Source organism: Mastigoproctus giganteus, chromosome 6, assembly GCF_048544385.1.
Source record: "Mastigoproctus giganteus isolate SK-2022 chromosome 6, ASM4854438v1, whole genome shotgun sequence".
Taxonomy (NCBI): domain Eukaryota; kingdom Metazoa; phylum Arthropoda; class Arachnida; order Uropygi; family Thelyphonidae; genus Mastigoproctus; species Mastigoproctus giganteus.
In genome coordinates this window covers 57,354,393-57,370,476 of record NC_143580.1, presented here as the reverse complement: position 1 = coordinate 57,370,476, position 16,084 = coordinate 57,354,393, and the positions used below count along the sequence as shown (strand labels likewise).

Here is a 16,084-nt window from a genome sequence, read left to right as displayed (position 1 = left end):
TGAAGTTTTACTTAGAAGGCCAATGAATTTTTTTTATTTTATTCTATTATTTTTTTTTATGGAAACCTCAGACACGAGAGGTATTAGAACTTATAGTACTTAGTACCATGCTTGGGTTGGAGGTTGAGAAAAAGAAAGAAGATATTTGTTGACATTAGACTTGACTTCTGTAGACTAATTTTCAGGAAATATGTATGAAGGAAGGTTGTTCCATAAAACAATTGTTTGTTTTATGGAACAACCTCCTCGTTTATTATTCGACAAAAAAGTTGAATGAATAAACGAGGAAGATGAAAAGTTGGTTCTGTGAGTTTGAAGTTGGACAGTAAATGGATGTTAGCTGGTGGCAGCACGTGTTCGGACTGTTTTGAAAGAGAGAGCGGGAATTATAGAAGCCAATTCAGAAGAACAGTGCCCATTGAAGTATCTGTAGAAAAGGCATGCAGCAGAGACAGTGAGTGGAGAGACTCTGTTAGTCATTAATTAACCTAACTGCCCTCTTCTGAATGAAATCCAGAAGCCTGAGAGAGGTTTTGGGGGCACTGCCCCTGATGTGGGAACAATATTCCATGGTAGGACAGATTTGCGATTTGTACAGAGTGAACAGCTGTTTGGAAGAAAAGTAACGCCGAGAGTGAAAGAAAAAATCAGGTTTTTTAGATGTAGAGGAAGCAATATTTGTAATGTGCTTGTGCCAAAAGAGAGAGATTAGAAGTCAGGGTAATCCCCAAAAGAGATATATCATCTTGCATAGAAATCAGTGTCACCAAAGATAAGCACAGGAGCAGAAGAATCCTTTTTTGCAAGATATAAGACAAAACTGAGTTTTAGAAGGATTGAAATCAACTAAATTGTCTTTGCCCCACTGGAGAATTACCTGGAAATTTGCATTTAAGCAATTGGTAGTGGATATTCGAAAAGTCGAAGCTGATTGAGCAGGGAAATGTTTCTTGAACTGGAAGGTGGAATGCAATGTGCTATCTGAAGAATTGGAAACAAGCCAATTGCGATATGCAACATTCTTCTCTTGAACAGCCTTAACACATTTATTGGAAAACCAAGGTTTACATAAAGAATGAGATTTTTTAGGGTGGAATGTGGAATAAAGGATTCCATTCCTACAAGAATAATTTCACTGATACGATTTGAGCAAACTTGACATCAGAAGTTTTGAAACAGTAATCCCACCAAGGAAAAGAAGAAAAGAAATTTCACAGGTCATCCCATTTTACATTCTTGTAATGCCAAACAACATGAGGTTGGGAATAGCCATGAGATAAAGGCTAAAGGCTCCATTGGAGAAGAGACAATCACCAAGTTGTGATCTGAGGTGCGTAAAAGAACACTCACTTTGACCATGTACTTAGAAGGGTTGTTTGTGAGAAAAAGATTGAACGTGTTGGCTGTATGGTTAGGATTGTCCAGTATTCTTCTAGGTAAATGAACAATCTGTGTGAAGTCATTAGTAATTGCTAAAGCCTCAGCATCTCGACCAGCTGGAGTTGTCAACATTAAAATCACCAAGGAATATTACCTCACTGTTAGGAAAGTTGGACTGGAGAAAGTCAAGTTGCAAAGGTAGGAAGTCACAGAGTTCTAAGTGATTAGTGGAGTTGGGAGAATGGTAGAGACAACAGATGAATTTGACACAATGAGGTAGAGAGATTTTAAGTTAGAGAAGATCGAAAAGAGGAGATTCCAAATTACTAAGTCTCTGACAGGGTATATCGGAACAGAGATTTGCACAAATACCACCTTTGAGGCGAAAGGAATCGTACAGCGAATAATTTGGGCAATCGAGATGAGCAGTAGTTGAATCAACCGATAACTGAGATTCTGTCAGAAAAAGTACACAAGGTTTGGCAGACTGCAAGTGGAATTGGATATCATTGAGATTAGAATTGACACCATGTATATTTGTGAAATGAACTAGGAAATGTTTGGGAGGTTTAGATCTTTTTGCAGATAAGCTTACTCTATTACTTTGACAAGTCATAGTGTATTCAATAGTAAGAAAAAGTGTGGGGGGGGGTCATGCTGTATGTAAAAATGAAATTTTTGGATATGGTGTACACATGGTAAGAATGTACCCAGATCCTTGACATAACATGGCCTTGAAAATGCTCCCCACCTGCATAAACACTACTCTGACTCCCTCCAGTCACTATCTGGCAGCATAGAGGTAGCAAGATTATACACTAGCTGATCCGGAAGCCGCCTAAAGAGTTACCAATAGGTTTGGTCCGGTGTACTAACTAGTGGCCAGCCTGCGAACACCGTTTTAGAGCTGTACCCTCAAAATGTAAAGAAGATTGGAATGCGCCATGATGTCCATCATAATCTCAAAAGTCATCAGTAATACTGCATGATGGAAGGGATTGGGAAGGGTTGACCGGAACTTATTCTGAAGACTAAACATGAGTTCCACCACTTCAAGCCTCCAATAAGCAAAGTGGTGATATTGCACCACCTTTGCACCACGGTTGATGAGAGTCATCTACCACCTTGTATTGCCTGGTAACACAGAGGGGCGGCATTCCTCCATGTGGTGTGGGTGCCACACCTTGACCCCTGCTGATGTTTATTCACACCTAGGTGGTCACCCTCACTGTGCTTGCACGTGGGGGTTATACCCAGGATTACTAACAGTCCCACCATCGTGAAGGTGTAAGCAGAGGATTTGGATGTCACAGACTGTCTGGACTTTGCCAAAATTGGGTCCACTTGACTTGAGTGTCACCTGAATATCAGTTCCATCAGCATTTTAGACTCCCAGATAGCAAGTACAGCTTGTCTGGCATATCTGACTGAATGTCTGTGACAACCTCAAGGACCAAAATAATGACCCCTTTTAAGAGAGCAGTTGTATATTCAGTTTTTTTTAAATGTGTAACTTATGGAAATTCTCCAATAAGAAGGAAAACAAAAAACTGGTATGATTTAAATAATCACGGTATTTAATCTATGTAATTTTCATATTCACAGGTGACAGAGGTCTCCTCTAGAAGTGCCTTCATCCGCTGGGCAGCTCCTGAAATTTCTACTGACAGTAATGAAAAAAAGATTGGTGACATTGACCTTCAGCAGTCTGAACTTGTGTATAGTGTTCTTCTTTCTGATAAGGGGAAAGATGGCAATTTCAAAGTGGTATATAGGTAAGATTCATGTTAGCTTGATAAGATATATGATATTTATGATATTTTCAAATAGTACTGGGTTTTCTGTTAAGAAGCCCATGGGCTTGTAATTGGTTTTTGTATTTTTAAGGTTCTCATGTTGTACCTAAATAGAAGCCCATGGACTTCTTAACGGAAACAGGTTTATTTTGAAATAATATTTATTTGATTAATAAAAGGTTATTTTTATTTTAAATATTGCAACAATAGAACAGTATGAAATTAAAAATTATTCTTATTATCTTAAAAAATATATAAATATATAAGACAAATAATAATTGCAAGAAGAGAATTATTTATATTAGTAATTTTCATTCAGAACCTGTTGTATCAGAGCAATCTGAGTTAGTAGTGGAAGAATTGTTGTTGTTTTCGTCTTCATCCAATTCCATTAATTCTTCATCACTAGCAGCCAGATCATCAGGCTGGTGAAGTCCATTTGCGGAATTGCTGCAAATGGACTTCTTGTTTATTTGCAGTAATTCGCAAATAGTAATTCGCAACATTCAAATGTTCTTTGAATTGATTCAAATGGTCTTTGAATTGATTGGATTGTTATTACAGGCAGAAATAACCATTTCAACAATCTTTTGGTAAGATCGTCTTTTTCTATATCCTTTTGGAGTAAATTCAACAGTTTCTTCTCTTACCCAATTATCCCATTCCTTTCTCATAGCAGCTTTGAAACTGTCCATGATGAGTTATTTTACGTGATCTAATCCAATGTCTCCTGGTCCATCCAAATAAGAACTTGTTGCTTACTTTAAAAGCAAGTGGTATTTTAAGGCCAAATTCTGTTGAGAGAATATAGTTTCGCAATGTGTTATAGGTAACTGATCGGTGGTTATTTCGTTCCTTTTTGAAAAATTCAAATAGTTTTTGCTCAATTTCGGGACAAAATGCCTCCCTTCCTGCGCCCTCAAGACGTTTGTGTTTACGTTTTTTAACCAGCTTCAATAATTCTTCTTCTTGTTGCAACCAACGGCGAAGATTTTTCCTGTCAATGCTCGTTTGTTGCGATATCGAATTTTGACTTTCCCCCGCTTTAAACGTGTCACAAACTGTAGTTTTTCCTGGATAGTATACGATTTTCGTTTACTAGACTTTTTATTTTCCATTTTTACAGTTAAATATTCTGACAACGAGTAAAGACGCGCATCACATCCATTGCAATGACATCTCTGGCATGCGCAGAGCGCCGATATACGGTACGTTACGAGAAAGCGCGTTATTATTTGTCCCCAATAAAAAATAGAAGCCCATGTTTTCCAAATAGTTTTCCAAGTAGAAGCCCATGGGCTTCTACTTGGAAAACAAAATCCTAATATAGACCCAGATGGGCCTATATTTGGGTGGGCCTCTTAACGGAAAAACCCGGTAGGTTTTATAATAAAAGTTTCAACATTTTAATTTTTGGTGATACATAATTTAAAATTATGTAGTTTTTAAATATCCAGTTTTCTAAGTTATGCATGGAAAAATTTCTGTTCCTGAAAATATTGTGTAAATGAATCGGTTTTAATTTATAATTAATATTTAGTATTAGTCTTTAGTATAAACTTGCTGTTTTCCAGAATACAACCTATTCTAAAAATATTTTTCTCTTTATTTCCCATCCCCCTTATATTTCATATATATGCTTTCTCTTAATATTAATTTGTGTATTTAGTATGTACTTTCTAAATTTTGACTTTCACTTAATACTTCGAGAAAGGACAGAAGGTGAAAGAGAAAGTAGTTCCGAGATAATGATATAAAAATATGTTTTGTCACATGTAAAATTTTCTCCTTTTGGAAGTGGAAAGGTCAACTTCCAAATACAGCATTGTGCATACAGCCACACAGGCTGTGCATGCCTGTGCTGTATACATAATATATAGTTACACAGGCTATCTATTATGTAAATAAATGGTGGGATAAAATAAACAGTAAATCCTTGTTATTAATCTTGAAACTTCAAGCCGTACTCTTATCTTATGAGATTTCATTTTACAATCCTTGATTTTACTTTCTGACATATTAGGCATCCTTTTTTGATCCTAATGTAAATTCTGTGAAAAAAACAGTAAAACGTTTTCTTAAAATCATGTTTTGGTCCTGACAAGTCACGTAAGAATAGCGTTAAAATTATTCTTGAAATTGCATTTTTGGTTACTCTCTGCATTATTAATTTTATGTTCATAATTTATGTTGTATCCTCCCTAGAATTATGAGTTAGATAATGTGTATGTATTATGTTCTATTTTTGTGTGCTTTTTTTCTTAAATTAATTAAAATTTTCCATTTTTAATGATTAATAGAAGTGAAAAATAAATAACAAAATTTTCACTATTTAAGTAATAATATATAAAAAGTCATTCTTTTTATATATATATTTATCTTTTTATTGAGTAGTCTCTGGCAATGAACGCAAAGAAAAATAGCAAAGACTTTACTTATATAAATACTAGGAGGAAGGGGATGAATCACATTGTTCACTAGATAAAAATGGTTTAACTTTTGATGATCCTGCTGAGGTTGCTGACAAACCGAATAGATATTTTTCATATATGTTCACACATCAGGAATTTTTACGGATGAGGATGCCAGAAGTGTATCAAATTCTAACAGGGAACTTGAATGATTTTGCGATAACTGAGAGGAAAGTAGAAGAGAAACTGTTGAAGCTATAATATGAACAAGGCACACCTGGAACTGATGAGAATCTATTCAATCATATTAAGAGAAGCAGTAAAAGACGTAAAACTCTTCCCATTTTGCCCATCTGGTCACTCCAAATGTTTGTCTAGTTCAGCCTTAAATTTATTTAAGCTATCGACTTCCACAACAATAGATGGAAGTCTGTTTCAGCAATAAACTTCCCGCTGGCTAAAGGCAAACTTCCGCACATCTATTCTACAACTGTCTTTCCTGAATTTGAATCTATGCTCCCTCAGGTTCTTAATCTAAGCAAGCAGAAGTATCCATCAGCATTGAGCAGGCTCAATGCTGATGGGATAAAGACAATCTATGCATTTCCCTCCTCGTGTAGGTAACTATCCAGCTGGCCTTTGAATTTCCACAAACTATCAGCCTCAACCACCCATGTAGGTAACTTATTCCAGTTATTTATAACTTGCTGGCTAAAATAAAACTTCCTGCAATCCAGTCTAAACATCCTTCCCTTTTAACTTGAATTTATGGCCCATAGAATTTAAATCCTTCCGGCTGAAAAAACACTGAAAAGGCTGAAAAGGACTAGGTGATCCTGTACTTTCACAAATTTATTATTGCTGTTGAACTAGATGTGCTTTAACTAGGAATAGGTGTTTTATATGTACATAGTAATGCTAATATACATGGGGAGGAAATCACAGTAATGCTTCATTGAGACTTGTGAGAAGTTTAGTTATAGTGACTGTATGAAAATATAGCAGACAACTTGTTAGCATCAAAATTAAATTGTTTCTGTAGTGTATATTTATGTATAAAATTTTGTTTAGTTTTAATGCTGATGTTTGGTCTAAACATCAGACTCAAAATTTCTACATTATTAGTTATGTTCATGCTGTATTTTTATACGCTTCCTGTAAGTAAAGCAGGCTGCAAATTACAACCAGTTTCATTAGTAACGTTAACGTTTTGTGTCATGATTTTGCAATGGAGCAACGGACAAATAACAAATTTTGCTTTAAACTAGGGGAAGATAGGCAACAGGAATGTATAAAATGTTAAAAATTATTTATGGTGATGAAACATAAAAATTTACCAGGGTGTTTGAATGGTATAAGTCATTCAAAGATGAACATGAGGATGTTCACGATAACCCATGAAGTGGGTGTCTGTCAACCTCTCGAAATGTGGAAAGAGTTGGAAAAGTTTGGGAAATCAAGAAGTTGTCATTTGACCTTTAGAATGATGCCTGATGAGCTGGAAAGGAATAAGGAGATGAAGGTGGGTGTCTGTCAACTTCTTGAAATGTGGAAAGAGTTGCAAAAGTTTGGGAAATCAAGAAGTTGCCATTTGAGATTTAGAATGATGCCTGATGAGCTGGATAGGAATAAGGAGACGATTGTCAAATTCTGCATGAAGATTTAGGGAAAAGGAAGGTCTGTGCAAAATTTCTGCTGCATAGCCTCATTGATGAGCAGAAGAAGGTTCACAGAGTATCATGATGCGAAGACTCATACCTACTTTTCAAGATAGTCTTAATTTCCTTGACCGTATTGTCACTGGAGATAGTGTTGGGTGTTTCAGTATGACTCGGAGACAAAGTGGCAGAACATGTAGTGGATTTCAAAATAATTGCCGAACCCCTAAAAGTTTCATTTATAGAAGTGCAGAATTAAGACAATGTGGATCACGTTTTTTGAAACAGGATGTGATTCACAAGGAATTTATACCTGAAGGGGAGAGAGTCAGTGCTGCGTTCTACAGGGTGTCTCAAAAATATTGGTACAAATGTTTAGGGGAGGTAGGTAACATCTAAAGGAATGTGAATCGCATAGGAACCCATAACCGGAAACCTCTCCGTAACTCGGTAGACGGCACTATTCATCAGTTCGTGAGAGGGAAAATTTCTTGTTTACTCATTCAAGCAGTAGTTGCTGCACGAAGAGCATGCATCGATATACGAACTGTGAGCTGGCAGACATGCACCTAGTGTATGGATTAGCAGAGGGCAATGGACGAGCAGCTCAACGAATTTATGGAGAATGCTTTCCAGACAGACGTGTACTGGACCACCGTTTGTTTGCGCGTGTGCATCAAAATTTGTGCGATTATGGGTCTTTTAGAGGTAACAGGAGTAGTGCAGGCAGACCATGTTCGATGTGAAATCCCGCCATGGAAGAAAGTGTTGAATGCCGTCCAGAATAATCCTACTACCAGCACACGTGTCGTTGCCTCTGCCTTAGGAGTGTCTCATTGCAGTGTACGGCATGTCTGGCACGACGATTCCTTACACCCCTTTCATCTCCAAAGGGTTCAATTACTGCTCCCCCAAGATCATCCTGCACATGTGGCTTTTGCGCAGTGGTTTCTCCAAGAAAGTGTTCAACAAACACTTGAATTTTCCAGCCTATGTTTTGTTCACGGATGAGGCTTATTTCACTTGGGAAGGCTTATTCAATCAGCACAACCCACATGGTGTACGCCTCCATGCGGCACATTGCTTCGCAAGAAATGTGTGGGCAGGTATGGTCAGTGACTGCTTAGTTGGCTCATACCTGTTACCATCCCGCATGAACTCTGCTAAATATCGGATCTTTCTTGAACAAGTTCTACCAGGGTTACTTGACAATGTTCCAGCAAATGGGGACGTAACATTTGGTTTCAACATGGCGGGGCACCTGCCCATTATGGAAGGTGTGTTCATGACCATTTGAATAGGCGTTTTGGGCATCGATGGATAGACCGTGGTGGACCCATTGCCTGGCCCCCACGCTCACCTGATTTATCGAGCCTTGATTTCTTTCTGTGGGGAACCCTGAAATCTATTGTGTATGAATCGCCTGTGGAGACGGAAATGGATCTCGTGGCGAGACTTGTCTGTTCTGCTCTACTGTGGGGCAGGTGAGCAGGAGCAGCAGTGCGTAGCACACGCTTCTTGATTAGACCGGGGTTCGAGGCCGTGCCCACCAAATATGGAGGATGCGGAAAGGTCAAGGAATGACCACTGCATATCCCCGGAGCAATATGGCCTTAATTGCTAATGCTCCTAAAAAAAAAAAAAAAAACAACAGCTGCTGCTGTCAAAGAAACTCCAGGTGTGTTCGACCCTGTCCATCAATCCGTGCTGCGTCAGTGTCACGCATGCGTTGCATCTCATGGTGGAACCTTCGAGCATCTGTTGTAACATCATGAAATGCATCCATCTCAAATGCAATGAAATGCAAATAAATGTTTGCCACTAATTACTGTCTTGTGTCATTCCTGCTTCTTGTGCCCCTGCTGCTACTTTCCCATGACGTTTCTGGTTATGGGTTCCTATGCGATTCACATTCCTTTAGATGTTACCTACCACCCTAAACGTTTGTACCAATATTTTTGAGACACCCTGTATATACAGGTACTTCAAAGACTATTGATGTGCATTTCCTAGGTGAGGCTGCAATTTCAAGAGAAGAGAAGCTGGGGTTTTTTTTTTTTTTGCACAGAAATCTCCCTGCGCATTGCGCACTTATTGTGAAGACATTGTGACAAAACATGGTGTTGTACAGATCAGCCTTCCACCCTGCTCTCCAAATCTAGCACAAGCAGAATTCTTCCTCTATCTCAAGGAAAATTGTCCTCAGGAAGGAACAGATGTCACAATGTTGAGGACATAAAGAAAAGCATAACTGCCAAATTTAACATCATCTCTTTGGATGCTTTCACCAACTCTTTTCAGAAAGTTTTAGGGTGTTGTAATAAGTGCATTCAATCAGGTGATGATTACTTATTACTTTGATTAAAAATTAAAACCACTTTTGATCTCTCACTCTGTGTCCTTTTTATTGCACCAGTTCTGGAACTTTATTGTTACACCTTGTGCATATATATGTGTATATAGAAAATGTGCTCTCACACGATATACCTCTATGTTGTATGTGCACATGCATGACTTTAAACACTGTAATAGCGTCAACATATTTATTTTTAGATATTTCTTCTTCTCTGAGTCTTTTTTTTTTTTTTTTTTAATATATAGTGGCAGTGAGTTGCAGTGTAATTTATCAGCACTTAAGCCAGCTACTGAATACCATGTTTGGTAAGTTGAAAACATAATCTTCTTCAATGTGTTTGTTTTCTTTTTAAATCTTCACAGTATTTTTTCTTTTGTTTATTGTATGCTGTTTTTCTTTTTTAATAGTGTTCAAGTTGGGTTGGATGACTTAAGAGGAAATTCCTCAGAAAGTAAGTAGTTTTTTTTTTTTTTTTTTTTTTTGTGTGTGTGATTTTTTTTTCATTAACCTTAACATAAAAGTATTATAGTTTTTCTGTACTGGAATAATAATTGTTAATACCTGGAAGTTCTAATATTTAAGGAAGTATATATTAAGGAATATATACTTCCTTAAAGAATTATGCCGACCGGGCTAGCCAGGTGGGTAAAGTGCCTGCCTGGCAACCCAAAGGTCGCGGGTTCGAATCCCGCCTCGGGCTTGGATCAAAGTACTGCAAAAAAAAAAAAAAAAAAAACCCTTGGGAGGTGCATTATGGTCACAGAAGCCGATGCGCCAACAACTACCAAAAAAAAACTTATTTTATGGGATTTGGAATTTGGAGTTAAACTATGAATTTGTGATGACTAATTTGTTCACATGTTTAAAAGGTTTAGTGGAAGTGATGATTTTAGATTTGGACAATAAATTCAGATGCGCAAAACACGTGGAAAAGGCTTTCTCAGAAATTCACTATGTAATACACGTACTTGTAAAATGCTTGTGTGTACTTCTAAACCCTAATAATTTTGAATATATATATATATATATATATATATATATATATGAAAGTTCTTTGGCTGTTTAGCTAATGGGAGGCAAAATTAGGAAGGTAGTTAGGATAGAAATAGACACTTCTGCCCTTGTAGTAGTGGCATGTGATGCAAGAAAGCAAGTGTATGAGCTTATGCAGCATCAGCCAAAAAAAAAAAAAAAAAAAAATCACAGCATTCCCTCCAAATGCATGTTCAGTTCCTCCTTAAATTTATTTAACCTATAAACTTCCACAACGACAGATGGAAGTTTGTTCCAGCAATTAACCACCTGCTGGCTAAAGGCAAATTTCCGCACATCTATTCTACATCTATCTTTCTTAATTTGAATTTATGCCCCCTTAGGTTCATAATCTGAACAAGTGAAAGGATCCCATCAGAATTCACTGTGCTCAACCCATTCAAGGCCTTATACACCTCAATCAGATCACCACAGGTGCTAGTCTCCAGCCACTGCAATTTGCAGAACTTAGCCTCTCTTGGTAAGAAGATCCCTTCATTCCCCTCACCAATCTTGTTGCCCTTCTCTGTACACGCTCAAGCAAATCTATATCATTCCTAAAATGAGGCCTCCAGACCTGTACGCAGTACTCAAGGCATGGCCTGACCATTGCCTTATACAGAGGGACAATCACCTCCTTTTCCCTGCTAGCAAAATTCCTATATATCATTGACAAAACCCCATGACCTGCCCTGGCAGCCTATCTGCATTGCTCAAAAAACTTCATATCTGTCTGCACAATTACTCCCAGGTCTTTTTCATTTTCTGCCACCTTAAGTGTAGTACCCCAAAGTTGGTACGTTTCTCTGGGGTTACTTCTACCCATATGTAGTACTTTGCATTTGTCAATGTTAAACTTCAGTTGCCACGTCTTAGCCCATCTGCCCAAATTATCTAGATCCTGTTGCAGTAGCATACTGCCATTACTGTCATTAACAACCCTGCCAACCTTTGTATCATATGCAAACTTCGACACTAAGCCTGATATGCCTTCATCAATATCATTGATAAATATACAAAACAACAGTGGACCCAACACCGAACCCTGTGGGACTCCACTAATAACATTAGTCCACGAAGAGCAGCACCCATTGATTACCACCCTCTGTCTTCTCCCACTCAACCATCCTTTTATCCATTGTAGCAACTTACCCTTAATACCATTCTGCTCCAATTTTTACAATAGTCTTCCATGCGCAACAGTGTCAAAAGCTTTCCTGAAATCCAAATATATGATATCAAAATTATTTTTTGCATCCAGTTCCTTTGTAAACACACCATAATAACCAATCAAATTTGTCAGACAAGACTTTCCCTTAACAAACCCATGCTGTGTCTGAATTATTGCTGCAGTCTTGTCTAGATGATCCTGCAACGCATCTTTAACCAGTGACTCCATTATTTTACCCGGAACAGAAGTTAAACTAACTGGTCTGTAATTACTTGTGTTACCCTACGATCCCCCTTTGTGAATTGGAGATACATTTGCTAATCTCTAGTCCATGGGGACCTCCTCTGAGTCCAAGGATGCTCTCATAATTATGGCTAAGGGTTTGCTTAGTTGCTTTTCCGCCTCCTTTAATATAACTGGATAGATCCCATCCACCCCAGGTTCCTTTCTTATGTTTAACTTCAACAATTTCTCTTCCACTTTGCTCTCAGTTATTACAAAATCATTAAGCACCCTGCTACAGTTTTATAACCTTCTGCCATTTTCAAACCTTAGCTCCTCATGTGTGAATGTAGACGCAAAATACTCATTCAGTTTGTTTGCTATCTGAGCAGGATCATCAACAGTTGAACCATCGATATCAAGTTGTATTACACTAATAGCTTAGTGTGGAAGAATTTTAGTTGTATAAACAGTATATGATTGAAGAATATAAAGCTGGTGCTCAGGTTATCCTGGAGTGCAATTTCCCCTTCCATGTTAGTAATGGCCTTAGACATGGTACATATTTGCATTCGGAAGTGGTTGTCTGTACATCTGTAAGTACCAAAATCTTATAATTAAAATTCTATTTAACATTGCTGTATACTCTTATACTTATGTTATGATAATTTTAGACTAAAGTTTTAAACTTAAATTAGCGGGTAACTGGCTGATATTTGTGAAATGGCATCCCTTAAAGATGCTGCACCATTTCACTATTTCAGCAAAATATGCTGAAATAGACCATATATACAGCCTTTAACATTTCAATAGTTTCCTGTACATATTACCTTAGTGTTGTAGCCAAAAAAAATTATTAAAACGAAATGAGTTTTTCAGTTTATTTAAATATGTACACCAGTGCTTTTTTTTGTAAAAAAATAGGTGCCAGTACTCATTCTTTGCTATCAAGAAAAATTTCTGTGCCGACACGGCTGGCACGCAGTGGGTGTCAGCCGTGCTGTTCCCGTCTGTTAAGGTGATCACGTGACACTGGGCGGAGTCACCACCCGTCAATTATAGCCGTATCGCTAACAGTCAGAACGCTGTACCCGATACTGAATATCTACCAAATTGAAAATTAAAAGGATATGAAAAGTAAACTAAAAACTTATTTCCTGATATTGTTACTTCTTTAGCAATGTTTTTGGAATAAGAATGACAAATTAATTTTATTAACACACAGTTTATTAAGCATAAATTTATTGTACAAGTATATAAAAAATAAGTCAAAGGTGAGTCTTATTTAATAAATAAAAAATAATAAGTAAAATGTAAAAATAAGTAAAACGTAAAAATAAGTACCAAGTAAAAAAATAAGTAAAAATAATTTCATAATGAAGTTTTATAAAATATTCCAAATTTTTATTAAGTTCTCATCCGACCCAATATGCCGAGTTCTTTTCTTACTGTTTGTGTCTGTTGCTAGATGATGTTTCTGAAGCAGCCACGAATCAACGTATTTTGCTGGATCGAAGCGGGTCAGCGGTGGGCTTACAATTTTAAGAAACAGTAGTGAAGAAACTGTTTTTGTCATCATTGAAGCTCTGGTTGGGCCGACGATCAGATTCATTTGTGAAAATTCTCGTTCACATTCACTTGATGAAACTGGTATCATACTCAGAGCATTCATTAAATTCTTCAATTCTTCCGAAATCATCTTTTCAATTAGGTATTCCCGAAACCCACAAATTGTATCTCTTTCATTTAACTGAAACCTAATTGATAATTTTCTAATTTCATTCTCACCAAATGTCACTTGAGAGTTAGTATCTTCAGGCCAATGTTTCCTATCAAGTACTTGGGCCGATGCTGCAAAATCAGCACTTTTACTATCAAGCAGCCTGCTTTCTACTGATTGTTTTAAAACAAAGTCCTATAGAAAGCCCCTGGATCGATTGGAGAATAATTTCTGTAGTCTGTCCCATGAAGTGAAACTCCTTGAAATCATAGATTTTTGGCAGCTTTGGCGGCATTTCTGTAATACTGTCCCAGAACTGTTTGTCTTTCAAGAAAAAGTTGTACAATAATTTCTATTTTTTTATTCGCCCTGTACAAATCTATATTGCACTCCTGCAAGTCCAGGCTCAAGTCTGATAATTCTTGAAGAGCATCACACATTAAGCCCAAGTCTTAATATAAAGTTTGTAGTCGTAATTTTCTTCTACAATCCTTCATATATACATCTTTCTTTTTGGTCCCACATCGAGTCATTCTTTGCTTCTTGAAAATTATTAACTAACGCCTCATAGTTATTCCAAATAGCTGAAACAGACCGTAAGCTAGATGCCACCCATCATGTGCTTAAAATTCTGCCAATTTTTAATAGTTCAATATTCAGCGATTTGGTACACACCTTCAATTCTCTGGCATTTTTTAGTGACGTGTTATACATGACATAAAGTTTATCAGTAAATCCTTTAAATCTATCGATACCTGCAACGGATTTCACGGTATCACCAACTGAGAGTTCTAATTGGTGATTAGCACAATGCCACACTATTAAAGAAGGGAATTTTTGTTTCATTAGTTTCATAAGTTTTCATAATGCCACTTTTACTACCCATCATAACAGCTGCACCATCACACGTGGCACAAACTAAGCGAGTTTTTAAATAGTTTTCCGTCATACTGTATGACTGAAGACAATTGAGCAGAGAATGAAATATCCCTTTTGCAGTAACACTTTCAATCAAGTCCAGAAACAAATTCACAGGAGATTTCATTCCACAGTCAAGTATACAAGTTCGAACGTAAATGATCAAATCGGATTTCCTATTCACCAAGGTGAATAGGAAATAATCGACATAATTTTATTAACCAAATTTTTTCTCATTTCATCACTAATGTGGTTCAAGATGTTAATGCAAGCATTTGTTGAATGAAGAATACGACCCATGTCAATTCCATTTAATTCCTGTAGGTCAATCTCTGATACAAAATCATGAAAAGACTGATTTTCTTTGGCCACCTTATATGCAGTGCAAAAAATTTTTGCTCTTATTAATTTTTCTTGCGATAAACTCTTTAAACACAGATTTTCAAGGGGCCCCTTTCTCAGCTTCCACAAGCAGTTTTATAGCAGCTTTATGTCCCGCTGTTTCCTTGTGATCGAAAATTTTCTTTCTTAAAGACAATAGTGGGATTGTGGGGATTTCAGTGACGTGGTGTCACACGGATATAAGGAATGCAGAACTGGAATTTGGGGAGTACAATGTCTATAGAAAGGATAGACAGGATAGGAAGGGAGGAGGGGTTATGCTATTAGTTAAGAAATACATAAAATCCAAGGAAGTGAAGCCAGTCGACATTGCTGGACAGTGCAGTGTCGAGTCAGTTTGGTGTGGCATAAGCATTGGGAGATCAAAATTGAGAGTAGGAGTGTGCTATAGGCCTAATGACTCTGATGAGTATAAGAAGAAACTGTACAGGAAAATAGAGTGGGCCAGTAAATCAGAGAGTCTTATAATGGGGAATTTTAATTTCCCAGATATTGGCTGGAATTTGGGGGCTGGTCACTCACACACTAGCAAGGCTTTTGTGGATTTATTGGATGATTGTTTTCTACATCAGCATGTTCGAGAGGCAACTAGAGGGAGTAATACTCTTGATTTGATTATCAGTAGTGATTCTTCATGCATTATGAATCTGCAGGTAAATGAACAACTAGGTGGCAGTGATCACAGTGTTCTGAAGTGGGATTTACTCAAAGAGGTAACTACCATTAGGGGTAAAGGGAAGGGTTATTGCTTTCGTAAAGGCGACTACGATGGACTGAGACAGTATTTAAATTCTATACAGTGGGACCAACTGATGATGTTACCAACAGCAAATTCAAAATGGGAAGCATTCAAAGAACTTATCTTGGAAGCTACTAGGCTTTACATACCAACTAAGAAATATTGTTCAAGGTTTAGGGCTAAGTGGATGTCAGATGAACTAATGACACATATGACAGAGAAGAAAAATGCATGCGATACATACAAATTAACACGTGACACAGAAGCCTATGATAGATA

General features: G+C 37.2%; 1 protein-coding gene across 2 annotated transcripts in view; it reads left to right on the top strand.

Annotated features, from left to right (window-relative positions):
* LOC150084315 (fibronectin type-III domain-containing protein 3A-like) overlaps positions 1–16,084 on the top strand; it is a 441,928-nt gene that overhangs the window by 248,619 nt on the left and 177,225 nt on the right. For both annotated transcript variants that reach the window (XM_090375975.1, XM_090375974.1), the window contains exons 7-9: positions 2,986–3,155; positions 9,847–9,906; positions 10,009–10,052. In XM_090375975.1, coding sequence (XP_090232101.1) covers positions 2,986–3,155; positions 9,847–9,906; positions 10,009–10,052 — 274 coding nt within the window. The remainder of the gene's footprint in view (positions 1–2,985; positions 3,156–9,846; positions 9,907–10,008; positions 10,053–16,084) is intronic.